The sequence below is a fragment of the Neodiprion lecontei genome, chromosome 5, assembly GCF_021901455.1.
Source record: "Neodiprion lecontei isolate iyNeoLeco1 chromosome 5, iyNeoLeco1.1, whole genome shotgun sequence".
Classification (NCBI taxonomy): domain Eukaryota; kingdom Metazoa; phylum Arthropoda; class Insecta; order Hymenoptera; family Diprionidae; genus Neodiprion; species Neodiprion lecontei.
Window position 1 is genome coordinate 35,281,582 of NC_060264.1, and position 25,432 is coordinate 35,307,013.

General features: G+C 39.1%; 3 protein-coding genes across 9 annotated transcripts; 2 read left to right on the top strand and 1 right to left on the bottom strand.

The window, feature by feature from the left end:
• The first annotated feature begins 135 nt into the window (after nt 1-135).
• Nucleotides 136-8,944, top strand: LOC107217224 (CTTNBP2 N-terminal-like protein). 2 transcript variants are annotated; one of them, XM_046739292.1, is made up of 8 exons: nt 136-994; nt 1,956-2,057; nt 2,158-2,382; nt 2,507-3,131; nt 3,225-3,320; nt 3,457-3,572; nt 5,287-5,691; nt 5,893-8,944. In XM_046739292.1, exons 1-8 carry the CDS (start codon nt 800-802, stop codon nt 5,905-5,907), a joined length of 1,779 nt encoding a protein of 592 aa, XP_046595248.1. In that variant the 5' UTR covers nt 136-799; the 3' UTR covers nt 5,908-8,944. The 2 variants fall into 2 exon arrangements, with proteins under 2 accessions (XP_046595248.1, XP_046595247.1); XM_046739291.1 differs by having other exon boundaries at nt 5,287-8,944.
• A 240-nt stretch (nt 8,945-9,184) lies between these two features.
• LOC107217252 (integrator complex subunit 12) lies at nt 9,185-12,053 on the top strand. Of its 6 annotated transcripts, none has more exons than XM_046739295.1 (5): nt 9,185-9,888; nt 10,551-10,731; nt 10,965-11,333; nt 11,457-11,532; nt 11,614-12,053. In XM_046739295.1, the coding sequence occupies exons 2-5, from the start codon at nt 10,573-10,575 to the stop codon at nt 11,904-11,906; spliced, it is 897 nt and encodes a 298-aa protein (XP_046595251.1). In that variant the 5' UTR covers nt 9,185-9,888; nt 10,551-10,572; the 3' UTR covers nt 11,907-12,053. The 6 variants fall into 6 exon arrangements, with proteins under 6 accessions (XP_046595251.1, XP_015510173.1, XP_015510174.1 ...); XM_015654687.2 differs by having other exon boundaries at nt 9,186-9,881; XM_015654688.2 differs by having other exon boundaries at nt 9,827-10,166.
• Nucleotides 12,054-12,171: 118 nt separating this feature from the next.
• Nucleotides 12,172-24,880, bottom strand: LOC107217253 (plexin-B). Its single transcript, XM_015654690.2, has 7 exons — nt 24,312-24,880; nt 22,425-22,991; nt 21,185-22,110; nt 20,699-21,102; nt 20,094-20,592; nt 16,017-19,709; nt 12,172-15,917 (listed from the first exon to the last, which is right to left on the bottom strand). The coding sequence occupies exons 2-7, from the start codon at nt 22,819-22,821 to the stop codon at nt 15,810-15,812; spliced, it is 6,027 nt and encodes a 2,008-aa protein (XP_015510176.1). The 5' UTR covers nt 22,822-22,991; nt 24,312-24,880; the 3' UTR covers nt 12,172-15,809.
• Between the last annotated feature and the right edge of the window lie 552 nt (nt 24,881-25,432).

Genomic DNA, 25,432 nt, shown 5'->3' on the forward strand with positions numbered 1-25,432 from the left:
AATTCCGATGCACACGAGTCAATAACGACAGAAAACTGCAATTTTCCCCGTGTCCTTCGCCAGCAAACCCGTCCTACATAAGTAGGTAGGCGTTCTATGCATATAAAAATTCAACGGTTGAAAGGACTTGAAATACGTTGTTTCACATCAAGTGCTGATACGGGGAATCGATGAGTCGTTTTCCACCGCCGGAAGCGATAGGTTGATTCCATGAAGATTCACGGTGGCAGCTCGATAATCGCAAATATCGTTTGCTTTGTGGTTGTCGGTTGATTTGTCACCGAAGGTAGAGATTCTTGATTCTCCCCTCGGTTATTATATTGTACTCACCAACTCCGTGGTCCCGGGATCGGAGGAGATTGATTTGTACCTCGAAAACGGCCCGGTCGTCGAGTAAGAGAGTATCGGACGGGTGTTAAAACGTGACCCCGAGTTTATCGCGCGGAGCCGGGATGATATGCTCGGAGTATTTGCCCGTTGGCTCGGGGCTGCGTTGCCCTCGGATTAGAGGACGTCTGCTCGATTTCTTCTAAATTAAAACCAACTACCGACTAGCATTTGACACGCATCCCGCCCGCCGTAGCCGGCAAATAACGCGAGATTGTCTTTTGTCTTTAACTGGTGTAGAAAGGAACGGCACGCAGCCGTTTTTCGCCGCTTTTTAAACTGCCGAAACAACTGCCGTCAGAGGCATTCTGCTGATCTATCACAGTCAGACGTTAAAAAAGAGTTAAAATAAAAACATCGCGTTAACCTCATATCACCGCACCACGCGTTTATTTGACAACGAAAACCCAAGATGGCATCGCAAAGTCAAAATTCTGTCAACGTAAATCCGCCCGCTAACGGACAATCCGCATCACCCGATATATCCGCTCCAAAATCGTCTCAACCCACCCAGGAAACCATGCAGCAACAGCAACAGCAACAACAGCCTCAGCAGCAGACAAATAATTTTGAACCAATTGACAAGAGTTCATCGAACACCCTTAAGGTATACCCTCTGTTAATTTATTACAAGCAGAAGAAACTTATCGTTGGCTGAGTTAATCTGTAATTTTGTATTTTCATCTTGGATATGACATAACTGTGGGGGTTTTGCGCAGGAAGTACAATGACCGAGATTGTGCAGCTTCAGGAATTCTCTGGTTAATCTTTTTTAGGAATTCTTCTTGGTTCGCTTACCAGATTGGTAATCCCAGTTAGATAATGCAGTGCAGTTTGTTCTTCGTTGTAAAATTTATAACAACCATTGTGTTCTTCAGCTTCTTTCTTTTTAATCTAAGACTTGGGTCTTGTCTGTTTTTATAAACGAAATTTTTCATTTTCCCAATCAATTGTCTGTTCCCAATAGTTCTTTATCACACCATATATCTGGTGATAAAAAACATTCCGTAACACGAATCATCCATGTCAGATTAAATGTAATTATTAACTAACTGAATAATTAAATTCCTTATTAATAATAGATATTTGGCGAAAATTTTAATATCTTGTACACGTCGAATTTCTTAGAAATTGTTATCCAAATTGATGATCAGTTGTGATTGTTTCTACTTTGCAATTCGTATTTATCTAAAACATTTGAATATATTTCATGCGCAGTTTACTCAATCTTTCATACTTTATCTGATTTTTATACGAGTGTGAAGATTAGATAAGAGGTATTTTTTTGTTCGTCTCATACTTATTATTCAAATAAATACAGAATCTGAGGGAAAAAAACCAAACGAAGGTTTCACAATTTTTGTTTCAAATATGTAAATTACTTGATCAGTATTGTTATTATTATTATCATCATCATTATCAGAAATTCAAAAAAAAAAACTACATATTCCATTTATTTGTCCGTAAATTTTCAAATCTTTGTTCGTACTCTATTATTTTCAATCTATAAAACTCGCAGAAAATGCAGCTAAAGTTAACTAAAAAATCACATATATATGTATTTACAGCGTAACCCTAAGATGAAACTGAAGAAAAAAGATCTGTTAAAACTTCTCGGATACTTGGAAGGAGAATTGCAAGCACGAGACATCGTCATAGCAGCTTTAAAAGTAACTCTATAATATCCTAAACATCAATATAGTGATGATAGATTACTTAGCTCTGAAGAATCTAAAAGAATGAGGAAACGTGAAAAATTTTCAATTTCAGTCAGAGAAAATGAAGCATCTGTTGAACTCGCGTTACCTTTGCGGCACAAACGATGCTCAGGCTGCTTTGGCAAGGGATGACGCCGTTTTGGGTGGTGTGATAGTCGCGGATAAGAAGCAAGTTGATCAGCAAGTCGCAAGTCTGGAAGCATTGGTAATGCAGCAAAGACGGACGCAGTGTCGTATGGCAAAAGTTCTCAAGGATGCAGAGATAAGGCATAGAGCGGCAAGTGTAAATTTGATTGAATTTATCAAAATTTAACGTGTTAAAAAAAAAAAAAGGAAGACAAGAACCACCAAAGTAAGCCAGTACTGAGATTCAAACAAGACAATTTCATTGGATTTTTCAGGTGATCAAGGAGTTGGAAGAAGAGAAGCGAAAACACGAGCACGACACGGCTCAAGGTGACGACATAACGTACGGTCTTGAAAAGGAGAGAACACGACTTAAAAAGGAGCTCGAGCTTGAGAAACAGGAGAAAAAACGAATCGAGCTTGAGCTTAAAAAAGCCAACGATACACTGGAAGAGGAGAAGAATCGGCAAAAGCAAATCGTCTTGCTTCTGTTAGCAGAGAGAAAGAAGATAATAATGAAGTACATAGAGGAACGCAAGAGGTCCGAGGATCTGGCCCAGATTTTGAGCGAGGAAAAGGTGCGGATAGATTCCATGGCCGAGGGGCTGGAAGAGGAAAGCAAAAAGTCTTTGCAGATGGAGGCCGAGCTTGAAAAGCAACTGGCGCAGTTTGACATGGAGAGGCAACAGTACAGGCAAGCAATAATCAAAGAAGAGAAACGGGCCAAAGAGCTCGAGGTAGAAATAGAAAAACTGAAAGCTGAAATGGAGACGTGGAAGGACACTCAGAGTCGAACCGGACCCGCTAGGGTAGTCGGTGTGGCCCCACCACCTCCACCCGCGAAACCTGCTAATTTAGCCACAATGCCAACCATGAGGACTGCGACTGCCCCGCAAACGCGTAAGTATAAACGTCGTGTTTGCGAAAAAGCAATTTTGCACACCATTATGGTTCAATACTTAATTTTTATTCTCATACCTTTTTTCTGCCAAGTGAAAGGCACGGTTCTGGGAACAGGAACACCTATGGTGAGCAGTAAAGTCGTTCAGCCAACAGCTACCGTATCTAGCGTTCCAGTAAGCGGACCCAGTAAGTTTCAAACTTTCCAAATCTACGCTTTTCAACTTCGATTTAATCTCTTCCTGGATTGTTAAAAGAAGGAAGTATCGGTCGAGCGTGGAATGGGATTAACAATTTTTACTTTACCATGGTTTACTTGTTGCAGCAACGGGATTTGCTCGATCTGTGACGCCAGGGCAAGCTTTGAGGAACGTCGCTTATACTGCACCACCACCACCATCAACAGGAACTGGTGAGACTTCCATGCCAACGGAGCCACAGGTAATCCAACTACACTTCCCAACACATTCTACTCTCATTTAGTATTAGCGCTAAGCCTATTTACACCTGAAGAAGATGAATGTCTGAAACTATGACAATAATCATCCCGTTCTTAATCAATTAGCCACTGGATAGCACAGCTTGTGGTACTGGGTGTTGAAAACAACAAAAAAAAATCTTACCTTTTTGTTAACATGCTCTTCCAATAACTTGCTGTTCGTAAAATAATTAAAACTCGCTATTTCATGTATATAATATAAGTGTCAAGTGTCTTGAAGGTACAATTTTTATCCAAGTTTCCTAGATCATTTTTACGGGATTACATTCTTCAAAGCAAATAGGCTCGCAGCTTTTGAAATAGAGAGAAAAAGTATGAAAGAATTATTAAAATTTGATGAACAATAAATTATAGAATTTATAGTTGTTATCAAAGATGAATGAAGAACAGGCACGTTCATTTTCGCAATATCAAATGACTTCGTTAAGAAGAATCGTCGTTGAACTTTTTTTTTTCTATCAATTTTACATACGAAGTATACTTTTACGTAATTATTATTTTTTGATAATAGTAATAATAATAATAATATGTACATATATACGTGTAATGTATATGTATACATATTGAATAATTGACAATGCGTTAGAGTTTGACTCATGTTAGGTATAAATCTGAATTCTCCTTTAACGCAGCATGCAAAAATAACGCACCTACGTGATTAAAACACATACATAATACTGTTGCCAAACACTACCATATTTAATTCTAGTCATAGCTCGTTAGTGATTACGATACGTTATACATATATTTATTTTTTCCTCTCACATGCTTTTTTGTTTACTTAGTATCTGTGAATACACATTGATCCCAAAAAATTGAATTTAAACAGTATTGTTTCTTTTCTTTCATTTATCGTTATACACATACATATGTAGTATGTATATGCTTAAGCTCTTGTTTTAATTGTCGAATTTTCTAATTGATTCCTTTAATTTACGAAGTAGATTATTTCGATTGACTAAAATAGAAAAAGAAAAAATTATAATTGAAGTTATCCAAATCTATACTTGCTACAATGCATTTTTAAGTTAACAAACGAATATTACATATCTAAGCACAAAATTTTATTCTTATTGTTTTGCATTGTGTACATAATGAAATACGATTATTATTTGGTATGTACGATTATTATTCCTTTATTAAAAGCTCTATGCAACTCACTACTGAGAACCTTATTTCAAATCTTCTACCTGCTTACCCTCCTTTAAGCACCGTATCTATAATGCGTCTTTGTTAATTATGTTTCCGTAATCCATAATTCAATCCGAATTATTCCTACATACACCTTATTTCTAGTTATAACTATGTATACCGCTTTCTAAACACACGATTAATTGAATGTGGATTCTAAATTATTACAGTGATTTCTCCACGTCAGTAAAAAATTGTAAACTCTGACTTTATATACGTCAGTTGAATAACTCGGAATACTAAAAACCCTCCTCCTTCCTCTAGACAGTGATTGTTGTATTGATGTCCTCGCATACTTATTAACAGATCTGTTTGTTGTTATTTTTTACCCTTCCTTCTTCTTGGATTTCGTTGAATTCCCGGTCGCTTTGGTTTGGTTCTACATTCTAACTTCGCAAATTGAAGATAAAAATATCGGGTTTGCCAAGCGAGAGATTGCTAAGCGTGCGTTAATTGGTTTCTTAGGCACTAGAAAAACGGCCGATCGCCGCGGTGTCGTCGGCAGGTCCGACGAATGCCACAAAGCACGCAGCGGTTGGACAAAGCGGTGCAAAGCTTCCTTACCACGGGTCAACAGGTTCGCCTCAAATACCCGGATTACCCCTGGCTAAAAAGCCTTCGATATCGCGAGGAGTCCCACCGCCAGTACCACCCAACAAACCTGTCGTGCCGCCAAAGAAAGAAGCAGCATACCTAAGGCGAACAGAAACAGCTCAGCTCCCTCAAGACTCCTCAAAGTTTGCCAAACAAAACACTTCCCATCCAGCTACGTCAGCCGCCTCTGTTCTGTCCCCAAGCACCATCTCCACCTCCTCCACGCAGCCCTCGCATCAAACTGTCACTTCCTCGAGTCATGCGGTAGAAGATGAGGTCGGTATTATTACGAATCCACGTTGACGTGATTTAAGTAAAGTAGAAAAGAAATAGAAAGTTATAAAAATTCAAATCAATACCGTATAGAAGCATTTCTCTCATAATGATACGAAAAGAGTGTAAAATTTTAGATAATTTATCAAAAACGAGTTCATACTTGGTGGACTTACTATTTCTTCTACTTCTATTCAATTTCAGAGCACTCCTCGCTGATATAAGAATCGGGACGAAGATCCGTTATCTCGCTAAGAAGAAAAAAAAGTGTCTCCAGTCACGCAAATGCATATGTATATACAGTAATATCGTATATATACACATATATACTGTGATACACATGTATATAGATAGTAAATAGTATTTTATAAGAGTTCAATAGAGCGATGCGAGACAATTACGGGGAAAGAGTGTGAGAGATGGTACTCATTTAGGATGTACAAAATTCGTCTCAGGAGTCGCACACATTCGTCAGTTACTTATTTTAATTATTGCCAATAACCTTATTATTATAACAATTGCATTAAACAGTTTGTATATTGTTAGATTAGACTAGCTAGTCAAACTAGCTAATGTCCCAAGATTTTCTCCTGAAACTCAAAACCGACGATACTTTTAAATCGTTAGTATTATTTCAGGTGCAATACTTCTTTAGATAAATTAATCCGAGTAAATGCCCGATGATTCTTAGTTCAATTCTCTGTTGTTGGTGTAGACTGTGTTACATGATTAAATTTAACTAAATAAATAAATAATAATAATAATGATAATAGGTGAACTCTCGACGAGGAAAGATAAGAGAATTGTAATATGTACTATACGACGACCAGTATATAAAACCCGATACTCGTAAAGATTTGGAGCCAGGATTAGCTACTGTCACTGCCTCGGCGAGATTGACTTTTACAAAACTAAAGATTTCATGCGACATGCAGATGCTACGAGAAAAGTTACTACCTACATGTACTAGGTATACAAATAACTAGTTAATTGAAGGCAGCTTGCTAAGTCAAGGAGTGAAAATATTTTCAAGAATGAATGAATTCTCATAAACTAACCGAGCAATGATTAGTTTATGTCGGACGTAAAACGACTCGTTGCAAAATTCTATGTCACAGATAACGTGGAATGTGTAATTGAATTATATTATTTCTATTGGTTCTGTGAGTCCTTTGTGGTATCGGTTTTTGTAACGTCCTATGTAAACGTTTACCTATACTAAACAAATACATACACCTATGTATATACACTATACATATATACATGGATGAATTGCGAGTAGGCGTGTCTCTTTAGCAATAAGATGAGGTTTTCTTTACAATGTCTGAACAAAGAATTTCACAGATATTATCGGTACCTTGCGTTTATTCATTATTATCGTATCATATGTTATACCTATACAATATATATAAATGCGCTTTCTAATTAATTATAACTTAAGGTACTTACCAAGTATGCGTATGAAAAATTACAACTCGCCTCAGAAAATCGATAATGCTGATTTATTTGTTGATCTATTTTCTTCAGGAAAAAAGCAAGTAACTTAAGTCTAATATGATAATGATGATAATAATAATAATAACAACAACAACAACAATAATAATAGTGATAATAATACTAGCTGAAGATGTCAAGTCTCAAACGGAAACTTTTCTACAAGATAAAAAGGAGACATCGATGACCAATTACTTATGTTTCTGATTCAGTTGAGCTGGAATTCCTGCTTCGATTCGTATATTATTTGGCAACAAAAAAAAAAGTTACGACCACCTTTACCGTTATAGAGGCAACTATTCTGATGTTACTGAATTTTGTTTCTCATACGAGTCTTCCAGACATATTTTCGCCAAGATATATTGTTCTGAATTATTGTAATTCGTAAAATCTATCTAATCTGAGTTTCGTTTCATTGTTTGAAGCCGCGAAATAGATTTACTTCATGTTATTCGAAAATATCTTTCCTTCGAGTTTCAGTTTCGAAATTCTCAATAACGATTGATTAAACGTCATACAAATGCTTGCAATTTGTGATTTTCTTAAAATTGTTGTACATAATTTATAGCAAACTGATTAAGAAGTCAACGATTAGCTGATAGACTTTTTTTTGTTTTATAAACTTGTAAATAATACTATAATAATATTTTATAGCGCTATATACAAATAAATATTTGCGCTTATCTTGAATTATACACATTTAGGTAGTATTTATAATAGATCTGTGATTGTAATATTTTTTTAACTCTACCATATTATTTATATTATTGCCAACTATGCGTGGTGCGGTATATTGAAAAATTGTGGTTTTTGGATCAGTTTGCTTACGGATTTCAATTAGTAGATAAACCCTAGCCATAGTTTATACTTGACTTGCGAATACCGTATAATCAGTATGAGTATACATAAAAATTGTAGTTTGTATACGTTGTGTACATACATACCCAGAGTATTGTGATTCCCTGAAGTAAGATACTCGTGTGTGGTTCAACAATAACGTCACCTGCAAAGAGCGTCGTGTAGAAAAATGTATTTACCTAAATATGTATGCGTGTAGTTCATTTTCCAGTGTCATGCGATTACAGTAAAGAAAATTAAAATCAAGAAAGGTTTTCATGCGAGAGAATATGAATGTAAATATATAAAGAAAAATATATAAACGTAGTTGTATTGATCGATGTAGCAACAAGTAATATGATAATGACTATGATACGTGAAAGAAGAAACAAAAAAGGATGTAATTTGCAATTACCATCAACAACATCGATCACAATGACTTTACTTTAGACATACACAAAGTTTACCACAAAATTTTCATATAATTTACTTTACACAATTTCCTTAAAACGTACGACTGACTGCTTCACAATCATGCTATGGTCAACACAATACCCCGAAATGTTAATTTTTCAATAATACTATTGTTATCATCCTGATAAGACTTTCATAAAAAAAAAAAAAAAAGGAATACTTATAAATATAATATACATTGTACAGCAGCCATGCTTATTGCATAGCGTGAAACTGTTTGAGCATTTCGAAAATCCTAAGTTTCAACCTGTACAATATTTTTAATACAACAAAAATGATGATACGCTGTTAATATAATATGTAAGCTACATATTTATTTATACGTCGGCTATCCGTCTAACCGCGTGTATAAATATCCCTGCGTACTCGAAATGAAAATGATCATAACTTATTCTCTTCTAGCAACAAAATTGTACTTAACGTAAAATGTAAAATAAAAGATCTGTGTGTAGATATGATGCTCGTAATTACGCCCATATCGTCACCCTATTAAAGATTATTTTGTTATAAATCACATAACGCGTTATGACCGAAATTCGGATGTATTTTATCATGTAATTTAACATGTGAATACGAATTAATACATAACAAATCATACGATAAATCACGAAGTATAGATTATAAGATAAAATACACAACAAATCATATACCGAAACCTATGATTTCTCATATGATTTACGTATTTTATGTTATAATCTATACTTCACGATTTACTATGAGATGTAAAAATACGTATTAAATTGTATTCACATGTTAAATTGCATCATAAAACACATCCGATTTTCGGTCATAACATTATGTGATTTATCACAGAATAATTTTCAGTAGGGTTGATTACAGTACGAATCAGACCGCCGCTACCTAAGAAAATATGACGTCACAACAGAAAAACATTCATTAGGCATATGGACGTGCCTACAGACCAACTTCGTGCTACAAACATGCTCTAAGGTTTTATCATGGAGCAATATTAATGGTTTTATATATTGCAAATTTCAAATTACCCTCATGGTGTATTACACTACGATTACCCTTAGATTCTCGTCATTTTCTTCTCATGTCAAGTTTTCGAACAGAATATCTTTCGTGGACACTTATCGGTCTAGAATGAAAGCATTGTGATTTGCGATATTTAAATTGTTACCGCAATCGGTTAAAACTTTGGAACGCACCAATTACATCACTGAACTCGAACGAGTGCTTCGAACTCTATCGGCACAACAGATAACTCGCCGATACGATCCCCAGATGTCGCTACGAATATTCAGTAATCGCAAAACAAGAGACTAGCATGAGAAATGGGTGGGAAAACTCGTGTTAGTAGTAATAGTAGTATGCATGTACCGTCTTCTCAAGTGGTCTGTGGTCCTTCTACCCCGCATCCGATGGTATTGGGTATAGCCTGCCGGTTGTTTTACGCTATACTCCGTGGTTTTACGTTTTATATAGCGTTGTTCCATACATGCTCCGCACACATCAGCGTGAAGCACGTACTTAAACAGCACTGCACAGGGCCAATAGCCACAATAGCAGTGGCACGTTGATTCTGCACAGAACTGAAGTAGACAGAAAATACTGATCCAATAGTACTTATCTATCCATTCCTCGGTTTTTTTTGCAAAGATATTATTTAGGTTTTAAATCGATTTCAATGGTCGTATAATGTTAGGACGGTAATTATTAGAAACAATATATTATGTAGGGAATGACCTCATGTTTCTATTTAAGTCTGTTAAATACCGAAGTGAACTATTGTATCTAAAATAGCTTGGCTTGAAAAGAAAAATAAAATACCCTCGATATCAGAATTCAAAATCATTCTTCCACCATGTAAAACACATCTCCCTCATTCCTAAAACAGGAGAAAAACTTCAAATTGTTCAGTGAAAATTTAAGCAAATATGAGGAATTAAAATTATTCGAACCCCTCCTTTGTTTGATCACTTGTGATGCCTTCTATTTTTGAAAGGATCTCCAATATGATAAAAACATTGTCTTCCTTGTAAGATAGAAGTATAACCACGCAGCATATTTTATTTTTTAACATTTTTTCCCAGGTGAAACAGTGTTGCGATAATAATGTCTCAGTTGGATCTCGACCCTCAATTCATGCAAGGACTCCGTCTCCTACATTCGCCGAACAAGGATTCAGCAGAACAACTTCGGTCCCTTCTTGATGACGCAATCAGACAAAAACATGGCCCAGCGAAAATGCTCTGCAATGTTCTCCATAAAAAGGTACAAATAATAGATTATTTTTATTTTCCCAGTCCAGGTCTCAATTTGTTAATTGTTCTTGATATTGAAAAGGCACTGTTCAACAGCATAGTATCAACATTATTGTTTAATCGCTTCATTTCGATTTTAATAATATGCTATATGAAATCTTATCGATTTTTGCCTCTCCCCAAAAATTAAAGGATCAATCTTTGTTCCATTGCAATATCGCTGTGAATTCATTTATTTTTCAGTACACAATGGAAGAGCCAGTGCTTAGTGACCACAGCAGTGGTAGTAGCAAGAAGAGCAAAGGATCCACCACGTCATCCAAGCACTCGAGCAAATCGAGTAAAAACAGTTCACCCATCAACCTACCTTCGCACGACACTCCCCCAGATATTATCCAGACAGATGACACTTTCGCCCTAGAGATTCTAGAAGATGATTTAACATGCGTCATTTGCAAGGGAATGGATGTAGGGGCAAGGAACCGACTTGTGGAATGTGTAGAATGCCATTCTCTCTATCATCAGGAGTGCCATACGCCTCACATTCTGGATACTCAAATAGATGATCCGAGACTAGTTTGGTATTGCTCGAGCTGTTCAAAATCTCAACAGGTGGGTAAGGTTTTGTTTGAAAATTCTATGCCCACAGACATTTTTTCATTTTGAGGCAGGTCTTCTAATTGTATTTGGAAGCTTGGTTGACTTTCATTTTAATTATTCCTTCAACTATCTCAGGCGTCAAAGGACAGAAGTTCGCCGCGAACTATTGCCGAAGGAAAATCGAAAGATCACAAAAAATCATCAGGTTCCAGTAAGTGTACCAAAAGGAAGAAGAGTTCAATGATATTTTCATACAAAATGCTTGATTCCTTCGTTAATTTGATTTCCGTAGCCTCGAAGCATTCCGACAAGTACAAATCAACTTCTAGTAACGCTACCTCGTCACAGTCGAATAGTGGCGGCAGTACACCAACAGGTGCATCTAATGCACCAAAACTCACACCGAATATAAACATTGTCAGTGGGGACAGAAGATTAAGGGATATGATGAAGAAAGTGAAGCAAGAGAAACGCAGTAACAGTAGTGGTAGTAGTAAGCATTCTTCGTCAAATGCACTTTTATCTTCGTCAAAAACTGCCCAAGATAAGTCTTTACTGTTTAAGATAAAATCGGGCTCAGAATGAATGATAGGAATTAAATCCTTTTTTTTATGTTCCTCTCATGCCGAGCAATCTTGCTTCGAGAGCCGATTTTGGATTGAAAAAAACTCTGTATGTAAATGTATCGAAGTAAAACAACCTTTTTTTTTATTTAAAAAAGAGTTTATCCAATTCTGACCAAACTTTTATCCCTTGCCCCTTTTTTTTAGACAGGTATAACATGGTATGAAATGAATAATGGGAAGACATAATAAGAACGTTTAGTTTATAATACCAATATATTTTGCGATTTCTCAAATGTTTGTCCCTACGTCCCATTGAAAATTTGGCAAGAGTCGTTTTCGTTTGTTTGTTCATAATTTGTTTTTTTTTTTATCTCATTTTTTTTCCGAGCGTCACTTAGAACCTAGTAGGTGCGGGATTTTTGGTTATTATGTACAGGGGTGTCATGGGGATATATTAGCATGCACACACATATATACATATTTCGTAATCTAATAATAAAATATGTTCGCTTCCTATATCAAAGTGGTGTGCCTACTCATATTACCCAACAATACCTAAAGTATTTCCAAGTACCCGTACAGAGTATGTTCCTATTTAATGCTAATCCAATATGGTGACTTAAGTGATTTCAAGCGCGCAGCAATAAGTGAATATTGATTGGTGAAAAGTTTTAATTTTCGTTACCATCTGTACAAAATTTATAAATATTTGAGATATATGTATATTGTATGTATATATCAGCTGTAAAACCTATGTTCGCGTTTGTTGTGCACAACTTATATGAAAATTATAACAGAAACAATTGGCACATTTGTATAAAAAATGTACGTACGCGACTTCAGAATGTCTATATTAATGTATCTATATACCTTTTTATTTTAATTTTTAATTTTACTTTATATTATATCAATATGAACAAAGCTGTAATTGGCGTTATTGTTTTCTGAATCGTTTCATCTTTTCCTTTCTTTCATCTAAACAGCTACAATCATAAATAAGTTAAAATCATCATTTCGTACACAAATGTTAGTCTGTTTTTTAGTTTCTTCTCGTATAACACAAGCTGAAAAAGTACACTGTAACGGAGATGATGGACTAACATGAAAGTTTCAAAGTGATCACATTGGATATATTGAAGCCGGAATATGCTCTTGGGGTACTTTCAAAAAATTTTAACTCCTTGTGGTTATTTGCACGCATTCGCGCACTAAAGTAATTGTCTTCGGTGAGTCTGTCGTCCGTTCGTATCTGTGATCCACCCACTACGTAGCCGATTATTATGTGTGCACGTAACGTGTTTTATTTTTCACTTTTCGAGTAAACACGTACGTTGCTCGCACACGCTGCTGCAAAATATCACTGTCCAATAATGCAATTCAACCGATTCCTTTGAATAACGATAGCGTTAGCCGGTGTGGATAACATGTAGAAAAGTAAAAAATAAAAATAAAAATATACACATAAGACGAAACTCCAAGCATGACAATGTTTGCAACCGTCACAATTATAATAAACTTAATGACACAATGTCAAATGTAGCTGCACTATTAACGACGTACGTTCTTACAGTACTAGCTCATTCATAGGTATAAATAAATACAATACATAGAGAGAGAGAGAGATACATATGTTTGTGGCCTGAGGGGGGGGGGGGGGGGGGGGGCGAGAACGAGAGCCTGGAGACAAAAAAAGGCGCAAAATAGAAAGAAAGGATAAGATAGAGAGATTTGTGTATTACTTAAGTACAGGGCTGAGCAATGTCCCAAACTCCCTGCCTTCCCGGACCACATTAGTTAATAATTCATACTTATAGATCAAACAGATATAACGGACCTAATCAATACTAATTAGATCAATTCGATAGTTTATAGAAGCGCATAGAGAGCCATGGCAGTGCGCGCTGAGTTAACTCTTGCCAAGACGCGATTTCCAGTCAAAAATTTGCGAAATATAAAAACGATTCGCCAGTCTCATAAAAATATATGTAGAAAAGAAAAAAAAAAAAAAAACAATTGTAAAAGACGAAAAGAAAAAAAAAAAAAAAATCCGCAAATGTATTAAAGAAATATTGCAGTAAGGTATAATATATTATCACTACTAACGACACGTGTCTTCAATGCGCCAATATTACGAATAATTTCGCAGTATTAAAGACGTGCGCCTCGGTTTGGATGGCCATGTGTATCACCGTGTATAAAATTTCAATTCGATCAGAACCTATTCAGGCACCTCAGCCTGACACAATTGTATAAAACGTACTTTAGATCGCGATATACATATATATATACCAATATATATAATATTGTTCTTAACGATCATCAATAATCACTAATAATTAATAATATCAATAATTATTTATATAGAAGATTAATAATAATTCCCGATAATAATCATAATAATTGATAATAGATATTTCACCAGTCCGTTATTACAGTATTATTTCATAACAACCTTGGCTGTTACTCTTTTTATCCTTCTTCAATATCATCATCATCATCATCATCATTATTAGTGTATAGAGTATAAACTAAATAATAATAATTAAAGAAAACAATATATATAAAAAAAAAGTAACGAAGTAAATGATAAAAAAAAATTACGTAATCCATGTACGTAGCTAGGCCTAGAGTAGACTGAGCTGCTCTTAATAACGCTTATTCATTAATCCTATGTCAATATCCTTAATTCGCAATATAATAATTTTTTTTTCAGATCTGTTTCTCGCCAGGTTTCTTCACCTTATTAAACGGGTCGTATATACCTACGCACGACCGTTTCACATGAATTCACAGCGGGCTTAGCTACATTTTTTTATTTTTATTTAAGAGATTCATTGGAATAGAACCACGCAGCTTAACCACTTAAGCTTCTTAAGTCGTAATAATTATTTTCGTGACAAGTGTGCATAAGATTTGGATTTCATGAAGAGTGCGAACCTCACATATGCGCGCATCCCACAAACCTTGTTTTCTGTACTACCTCTCGTCAAAAACTACAAAGCAGTAGAGTTGTTGACGAAGGTAGCACAGAAAAGAAATTATTTTAGTATGTGCTTCCATTAGCTTCCATTATTGTGGTTTTATCTTTGTATTTTTTATAATTTATTTATTTTAAGTAGAAGAGCATGAGAGTATCACTTTCCGTAAATGCTGTATCAACATGTGAAGGTACATGTAGTAGGTACGTATAGTTCCTAAAAACCCTCTGGCTAGCTTGCTACTATCCGAGAAGGTATGTCATGAATTTTTGAGAATTCAATGTTCTTGGATCATCAGGTCTTCAGTCAATATTTAAACCACAAATGACTCCTCGCACACCATCGTCCAAATTAATAACAACAGTCCATCATCATTTAGAACAGTTGTTAATCCTTGATTGGACTTGATCTGCGAATTCTTGCCCAACTTGCCGTTTTTACCTTAAAGATTAAGTAAGTTGTCCCTACACCTTAGAGAAATTTTTGACCGACATTATTTAGTCTTTTCTAATACTTCTTGGCGTTCCAATCTCAACGACTTTGTCACATCACCATTTTAATCATCAATATCATCACCGGGAATATCGAAAATAAAAAACGATCCACTAAAATCTCACTGGTTCTGCAGCGGCGTGTAGTATACTTATATGTATATATGAGAAATGCGGAGATACATTAGATGCGAAGTTGCGCATATTCAAATTATTCTTCTTCCTCAACTTATTCCTAGTTTTTTTTTTCTTTCATTTCTCTCGTATCTTTTCCCACATTTCCAACACTGCATATTATGGCTTTCGTTGACTTATTGATAGTCTACAGTCTCTGTACCATAGCATTAACGTTTCCACGCAATTTATGGCATCTCTGAAGCTGATTTAGTCGAGGCACTAGTCAGTATTCATGAGGGGGTCGTCGGGTCCTAGAGCAGAAAGAGCCAGGTTGTGTCAGCAGGCGCTAGTTTCTTCTCCTTCAAGCGTACATGCCACGTTCTCCAACCTGTGCGCAAGATGCAGCTTGCGACAGCCCGCATCAGTTTCCAAGGCCTCTAGGATCTGTAAGAGTAAGTGAAACAAAATCGTGTAAAATTCGTAACAACTTGCCGAGGCATAATCGTAATACTAATTTGGATAAATCAGACAATTCGTTCTCACTTGTTCGTAATATTTGCTGACATAAATATAGAGCTCTTTGAGTGCGGCGATAACATCAAACTCATTGGCATGAGCGGCGCTGAGCTGTTGCATAGCACTGGACATCTCCTGATCGGTAATCAGTGGCAGTCTTTGCACGTCACTGTAAAACCTTCCGACTTTTTCCCTATAGTGCGGTATATCCTTGGCAAAGAGAAGTTTATTGGACGGTGAGTCTTTTCCCAGCCTGTGCTCGGTGGTTGAGCACGAATCCATGAACGTCTGCGCGATTACAGAAAGACTCGAGTCGACGGTGGTTGTTTTGTTTATGTCAAACATGAAATCAGGATTCTTGATGAAATTCACCCAGAACCTCAGCGGCAGGCTGTTCGATTTCCAGGCATGAGGCACTTCGGGGTCGGTCAGTCCGTGTCTCTTTGCCGCCTCGTCCAACAGGTCAAAGAGCCACTTGACGGCACTGGGCAATGCTTCGTTGGCAGTTAAAATAGTGTTCAAAAAATCGTCGACAAACTTTTGCACTGTTCCCTTGGTCGAGAGCAATCTGGTGAGAAATATCTCTGGGATAGCTTTATGGGTCCTTTCAGGAGGGTGATGTTTGCCCCCTGTAGTTCCCATTCCTGGAGGATAATGCCCTTCCTCTACCGGTCTGACAAGATGATACAGTCTCTGGTTGCCCCCGTGACCACTTTCGATGTCTCCGTTGGCTGTTATAACGGGAGGAGAGTGTTGAGAATTGAAATAAATCCCCCCCGGAGAATGAGAGTAGGATATAGGACTGAGCATGGCATGGTTGGGAGTGGAAGAGAGATGACCCGACGAGCAATGATTGCTGTGATGATGCGATGGCTTGCAGTTATGACACGGTGGTTTACAGCTCACAGAAAAGCCGTCGTTTTGTCTGGGTATCAACGACATCACCGCCGACTCTTTCACCCCGTAGTGAGCCAGCGTGTTTATTTTCTTCCATTCCTCGTTACACTTAGTTGTCAGATCTTCATCCTGCAAAGTGAGATGTCCTCCACGGCCGTGTCGCCACTCAAGATCAACCTCATGAATGGACGGTCGTGCTGAAAATGGTGTGTTTTTATACAAGGCGTCTAATATCTTTGATTTCACTTGGTTTATCGTATCGCAGTCAAGCACTTTGCACTGTATTTTCTCATCAAGGTCATCCTGAACTACGTGCAATGTAACAACGCCATGTTCTATCTGTTCACGCAACAGTCTTTCCTCGGACAGAGAATACCTTGCATCGTGAGTTATAACATCGACTGGTCCTTTCTCGATCTGATGTTTTATTGCCTTGAAGAGTAGGAAAAGCGACGAACCGGCGTAATCTTTGAGGTAGTTATACATGCAAAGCGCCATCCAGTTGGTGAGCATCTTCTCAACAACAGATTCCGTTCTTCTCAACATCAGCTGAGGGTACTTTGTACCGACAGATTTATCAATTAGACGAAGCAAGAGATTCATCAAGATGTCAGTTGCATACTCCATTTTCCCCATAAGAACGACCATCAGAAGCGAGGCAACATTTACCTTGTCCCTGATGTTGAAGGACTTCTGTGCTTCCAGAGTATCGATAAATGTTAGTATAAAACACTTGTTGTTTATCAGCTGCTCAAACTGCAGCATAGCAGCATCATAATTTGTTCTCGGTATGTTGTTCCGTGGTCTTGGATCGTTCAGTATGGGATGATCGATAACGCCAGGAAAAAAGACCTTCATGATGTAATTTTTGTGGTCCAAGGTTGGTATGCCTGACGATTCAAGGTCCGCAGTAAGATCGGTCATGTCCGTTTGAAGCTCTGCAAAAGCCTGCTTGCATTCCATGCGAACGTTGCTTTCCAAAGTATCCATCTGTATCTGAATCCGTTTGTATTCTCGCTCAGCCTGCGTGCTTTTTCTTCTGTACAAAACAAGAACTACAACGAAGAGAAAAACCAGTCCAAAAGTACCAGCTGCAATTCCTGCGATAGCTTCGGGTGGAAATGGATACGATTTGATAACGTCATACCGGAGGTATCCAATGGGAAACCTCAAACTTTGCCCGACACGAACGACGACCAAAGGCAGACCATCTTCCATTTTGATTCCAAGCTCGTCAGTGTCAGTTGGCTGCTGATCAGGCGGAGTGCAAACGAGCTGCGTTAAAGCCAGGGATGTCACGTTGCACGGCATGGTACCAACGGTAACATTAACGTCAGACTCGTCGCTTGCGTGATTCAAGTTTTCACCTTCTATGACGAGTGTATCTCCTTTGTAGAGTTTCACGCTATTTGGAAATGGGAAGAACTTTGGATCCTCAACATATAGCAGCTGATTCCTCAAGCTTTGAAAGTGCTTTTCCAGGTCTCTTACGGTTTCGACGTTGTCCATAACAAAACCTATTCTTAAAGCTAATTGAGATTCCTTTAGAACTTGAGATCCATGTTTATGGAGAGATCGTTTGACGCGCTGTTTCACTTTGAACTTCTCAGCTATGCAGGGACTTGGGCATTCCATTTGGGTAGGATTCAACACCGTGCAAATAGTTTTGTTAATCGGCACTGGATCGTTCTCAAGATAAACCTCCATCTCCGGTTTTTGTATTGTATCCAGATTAGTGCCGTGTACGGTGATCATTCTCCCGCCCGAAGCAAAGCTTCTCAGTGGTTTTATCTCCATTATTGTAGGATCGTGCGTATAGTTGTACGGATTACTGTCCAGAGTACGATTCGCGCCGTCAATGCTCAACGTGAGCCGTCTTATTCGCCGCACCCGTCCAGACTTGCTAGTCACACAAGTAAGCCGAGTACTACTAGCTTGAGTGGCATTCACCTGACACGGGAGTTCGTCCAAAAATGCCGAAATCGTAGAACCAATATTGAGATACATCCCAGAAATAGCCAACTGCGTCCCGCCGCTCTGCGGTCCAATCGAGGGATACACACCGGTCAACTGGATGTCTTTGTAATTAAAAAGTACAGCACTCTCCGTGTACCCGGCATCGTTACCAACGACGACTGAGGCCGTAGCCTCATGAGGACTAGGACCAGTACGGCAAACTATTTTTACAGAAACCTCGTAGTCCTCTAGAGCGCAGGGTGTATCGCCAATATGTATTTTTCCCTCCACGTCGCTTTCCTTGAGTCCCAAGTTGCTTCCTTCTATGGTGACCAATGTACCGCCTTCGATCGGACCACTGAGAGGCTTTATCATGTCGATTCTTGGCTTAGGACACTCCAAGAAGGGTGAATAGAGGCAAGAGTGTCTGTAGACGCAGCTGTTTTCACACCAGGTGCACTCGTATTGTGGGTCTCTGGTAACGCAGAGGGAACAATCCGCGTGCTCTCTGTGGGAACCAAGGACTTCGCACTTGTACAGAACCACTGTGGTCTGATCGACGTGATGGTTCGTGTTCCAGACAACAGTAACTGCAGCTTCATATTTGCCCGATATTGCCTCGTAGGAATAAACAGTTTTGTCGCATACGATAAAGCGGTTGCTGTCGACGCGCGCTTGAACCCTGAGATTTGCACCTTCGATTGTAACGATACACTGGAAGCCTGTATGCCCGACTTGCGGATGTGGTAGGTTTTCAACCTCAAGAACTATTTCCTTCGGCACATTGTTTGGAAGCATCAATGGTTCATCCCTCCTAGCAAATCGTGGACAATATTGAACTCCGTGCGTCGCTAGATGCGATGGGTTCTGTGAAATCAAGTTTACCATCAGCACAATGTCTAATGACATAGAGGAAGTTATGGATAGATTTGCATATCTAGTACGTAACAACGTGACTAATAAAACAAGAGGAAACAATGATCATTAAAGTAACACCACGCATATCTATCCTGTTTTATACTTATAAAACCATCAATCACAAGCACACAAATTTACTATCTCCAGCTCAATAAGTTTTTACATTAACCTTTAGAGGGCTGGCCTGGCTTCTTTTAGAGCCAGTAGGTAACTCGGAAACCCCTATTTATATACATAAATCATACCTTTGAAAATATCAAATTTCAAGGGAAAAATTCCGGCTCTCTACTCTATAAAGATTAATCTCATGTCAATATATATGTAAATACTCACATTTTCTCCCGAGATGACATTGCCTTGGCAGCACGTGGTGTTGTGAGTGCATTTGTTCTCATACACACACCAGCTGCAAGCCCACTGAGCTCTGACGCATTCCGAGCACATGGTGTGCCTGGAGCAGTCGTAGTAGGCAAAATTGCGTGATACAAAATCCTTGTTAATTTCGCTTGAACGGACAGACAAGGGTACCAATACATGATCAGTATCTTCGGCGATGCTAGGTCTGCCTAACACAGGCGGAGTTGGACAGGACAATCCAAAACGAGTCATCTGAGCATCGATCGGCTCAGCATTTCCAAAGACGCATTTGTACTTAGCACCTGTCGGAAGCTCTGGCAAGGTTCTGATCGTCAACCTGACAGTTGTTATCTGATTTATGGGTATTCTGTCTGGCAGCACTTGCTCGAAATCTATGCACTGCTGTCCTGTACCCAATGACAACCATCGAGGACTGCTGTGGCTAGCTTTCTGGCAATCACCTCTTACCGTACACCTGAATCACATCATCAAAAATTCGTTGACAAGTACAGAAATAAAAGATTATGAAAATCAAAGCAAAATATTGAATACTAAATAATGAGTCTAGATTAATAACTCACTTTTTTTCCAACGAACACCAGCCGCAATATGGATCTTTGGCATCCAGACAGCTACTGCAGTTGGTGTAGCTGCTACAATGCTCTACTTTGACTTTGATGATCTTCGAGGTGGATAGTACGTAAAGATATTTTCCATTAGATGAGATTGTAGTATCAGGCAGTAGTTTTTGTCCCTTATCAACAACAATGCTTTCGTAAACAGCTGCCTCGGCTCCTGATAGCAAAACCTTTTTCAAAACTCCGTCAGTTGTTCCTAAAAACGCGACCGTGTGACTTTCTGTGTTTGCTATAGTAACAGCGGACACAGATGTGTTATAAAAGTGTAGCACGGCCTGAGCAACTATTGGAGAGACACCAGAAATCTTGAGTCCAACTTCACAAAAATTTAAAATATTCCCCGTTGTCTGTAAAACCAAATTTCATCATCGTTAATTACAGTACAAGATTGTCGACATCAAATCAAAACTTTTATACACGTTTACTTACTCCTGCCGTTGGACACTTTCCATCTTGGATAGGACCACTGACATATCCCATGTTCCTGTACTTGATGCTCCCATTGAAACACATGTGTATATTCTCATTGAACTTCATTTCTATGTCTTGCAAACTGTAAACGCATACAGCGGATCGAGGTAGAGGTTCACTGGTAATGCCTTTGCTTGGGGAAAATACCGACACAAAGACCGGATCTCCAATAGAAATCCCAAGCTGCATTGCCAGATCGCTACCAGCTGGAGCAACCTTGGCATCTTGTACTAAATTGTAAATGTGTTGTCTTCCGTCACCAGTGTCAACGGTACACTGAAGGGTGACTTCCGTATAGCTATCGTAATTTGGATCGCTAATGCAGCTGCGGGCGAGTCGAGAAACATAGCCAAGTTCCTCTTGCTCCGGTAGATGCGACTGCTTTTGAACAAGTACAAAGTACGCGTAATCGCTGGCATTAAAGCCGTAAACGTATTTGACTAAGAAATGATCACGATATTTCACGTCGATGTGTAAAATAGACTGCTTGTTGAAAGTATACTCAGCAAACTCCAGGGTGAATAGTTTTCTACTTGAAATGGCAGGAACGTCATGCCGGTAGTCTCCGTTGTTTGTGAATGTCGTGCCGACGTATAAAATGTTTGTTCTACCCCAGGGGTTGTATTTCTCCGGGCCAACAAAGGCGTACGTTGATGAATTGTCATCGTTTGCAGCCACGCTGGTCAGAATGAATTCTGGTTTCAGGGATATGTTGCTCATTTTGTACTTTTCGCAAGCTCCCTGAAGCAAGGAACCACAGACGATGAGGGTACGAGAATCAAGGTCAGCTACTAACACCTTGTTCACATTATCCATCAAAGAAGTAGTTATCTCCTTTGATGTACAACCACTGGCATGACACTGCGGATTGTCCATCCTCGGACCTGAAATAGTTTAAACTTGTTTGCATACAACTCTTCCAATACAATCATCGCCTATACGAACATTTGCTGTACAAATAATCTTGCTCAGAATTCGATTCTTCTTCAAAAAGACTCAACAATCTTTTCAAGCAGTACAATGCAGCAGTGGTTTCAGTCATAAAAACAAAGTATAAAAAATTGCTGCAACATATCACAATTCAAAAGATGAATCGTCTCAGAATTTATTCCTAAATCAAGTCCAGTACAAACCATGATGAAACGCTGAAGAATGAAAAATAAAATCGAATAAGCATTACAATGGTATAAATATTTACCAGTTGAAACAATCGCCTCTAATTGTAGATCCGAGTCTAACTGCATGAGCCTGTTAACAGCACCAGCGTATAGCCTGTTGGTGATGGGATCAGTGGTAAGGTGGTTAAACTTAAGGGCACCTTCTCTAGTGGTGTTAAGAACTAAGGGAGAGAAATTGGATCTCAAGTTGCCCAGCGAAGGAAACTGAGCAACGATGTGGGGGGAGGTTTTTTCAGGTGAAAGGGGGACAGGACTGGTCGGTGCGTCCATAGCAGCAGCCGCTATGGTGACCAAAAGCCACGCAGCAATTGGCAGCGATGATACGGGCCCGAGGCATTTGGTAAACAGCGACAACCGTGGAGGAGGAGGTACTGGGGGTGAAACAGGAAAAGGTGGTCGTGACCTAGGGAGCCTCATGGTGCACAGGGATAACAGGCACTGTGTCGCGACACAGTGAACTGGGGTACGAAGTGATTTAGGAAATGTAATTGGAGTATGTGCCCGGCTGGTAGTTAACCAGTGGCAGAATGGCACTACCAACTACGCCAGCATCCAGACGCCAACATGACGCTTAACGCTTCATGTCCCTGAAAAAGTGTAAGACAAAAGAAACTAATTAATTTTGGAGTAGGTCCAACATAATTACAATTAAATTTCCACGATTGATTCAACACTTCTAGGTCTTAAAAAATATCGTTCGAATTATTTGAAAAGAAACAAACCACTGTCTATACTACAATTTGAATGTTCTCCCAAGTTTGAGCAGCCGTCCAAAGGAAGTAGTCATTCATACTTTGTATTTGAAATTAGTTTCAGTATTAGAATCATAATTTTTACGAGAAAGACTAACTTTCAATGATATTTCTCAACATCGATCCATATTTTCATTAATTAGATTTCAGTGTCGGTAAAATTCCAGAATCAAACTAAAATAAGATTGCTTGGGATGAGCTGTTATCAAACCCTATCTGTGACAATTCCACATACTTTCAGTTCTTGCAGATTCATTTCTAGAACCCCACTTTATATACGTGTAGTGATTGAATCTATTTTGAGATATCAGAAACAATTGCCAGCAGCTATAGCAGTATTTGAGAACTCTTGCTGCATTGTCTAACAAGTTGGCAAGGGGAGTTTTGCAGCTAGTCATAAAAGACTGTGAGGCAAAGTGGACGGATATGAATTGAGCATGGGGGGAAGAGGAGTTCAGATCCTGCTGTTCAAAAAGCTATGGTAGTGTTGCCATTGTTCCAATAACTCAACGTGTAACATGTTCGTTTTATTTAAAACAGAACACGAGCAGAGATGGAAGTCGCTGTTATATTTCAATTCCTTTTTCAGTTATCGACAAAAAGGAGATAGTACATTGGTATGTAGAGAAAAAATTAAGTCGTAAAATAGAAATTAAATGTAAATGGTGAGAAAGGGGGGCGGGGGAGGAGTAACGCAGCAAACAAACACACTCACCCAAACGTAATCTGAAATAAAACGTATGGTTTTGTATCCTCGCGGGTATCTCTTTGTACGCACACACGAGAGTACCAGAGGTGTGAGTGATGATAAGAGGAGTGAACTGAAGTACGGAACAGGTGCGAGAAACGCTTCAGTTTAACCTGCTGCCTCGCGGGAGGATAATAGGCGGAATTAAAAAACGATTTCGAAGTCCCGCTAATTGCGGAGAAGAAACGAAGAAGGAAGGGTATAATCCAAGGAGCTCTCACCCTCTCCTCTCATTCACATTAATCAAAACGCATCTCTCGCGGCAGCGTTGTGTCGCACGCACAACCACCGCAATCCCAGCGTCGTTGTGTGGATATAATTGATACCCGCTGCATGTGAAGAGAGGAGAGCCGATCGGAGTAGGTCTTTGAAAATGGTGTGTATGTACCTAATCGCTAGACGCATACCTTGATCGCCGATGAATCCCGATCGTCGCCGTCGCCGTCGTCGTCGATCCGTCGTGAAGTCACAATGACGGTGCCCGATTTATTGTTTAGTTTTATAGCGGCATAATAGCTAGGGTACATAGCTGGGCTCCTATACCTCACCGTCCGTTAGATCGTCGTCATCGCCGCTACCGCCGCAAAACATTCCTCTGATGTATAGAATTTCTTATATTTTTTTCTGCCTCTCTCCTCCGCTCCTCTCGCGAACGCTCGCTCGCACTCGCTCGCTCACTCTCTCTCTGTCTTTCTCGATCACACTCCTCTTCTCCCTCGCACGTATTACTGATCCTACGTTCGTTCGACGGCACGCACAACAAACCATCCGCCACTGGCACTTGTGAGATAACAGGAAACAGCGGCGATCGGCACTTCGTTAACCAGTGTCGGACCGCCTACCGCAAACTACGGGATGCTCGCACTGTCAGTTCACTCGCGATAATACTAATCTGGGAGTTAGGCACGACCGCCATTAATGTTCGACTACTGACGGAGGCCGTGGCTGACCGCTAGGCGCTACTCGCTAGGCTACAGCGCAACGTGCGCTGCCAGCGCTTGTCGCTACTCCCACTCCCGGACTCGAGGCGATTATCGATATCTCGGTTTCGACCAATTGCCCAGCATTGGTTCTCCCACCGAGTGTTACTGTTGGCCGGAGCGTAGTCACGTGGTAGTCACCAACGCCGAGGATCGTAAACACAGCACAGTCGCAGTAACTCGCGCATAGAACGCCGTCGAGGTAATCCACGAATTTTAGGTCTGCTAAACGCACAGCTCATTTGATTGAACCGTTGTCGTGTTCTTATGAAAAATACTGAATGACAGAATGGCAGTACAGCCTACAACGTCGAATGTATACTTATTTTTAGGATTAAATTGAGAAGTTACTATTGTAATCTATGTCTGGTGTCTCCGCTCACAATCACCAGGTTCGATAGACCAAGTTCGACAGAGGTTGTTTTTTTTAGTTATCGGCAGCCAGTACGGAAGCTCTAAAATCCCAATCGAATGACTGATCGTCAGCTTACGGACTATCCGGCAACGTGAGCGAGACAAACTGCCGAAAATACTGGCGGTCAATAACC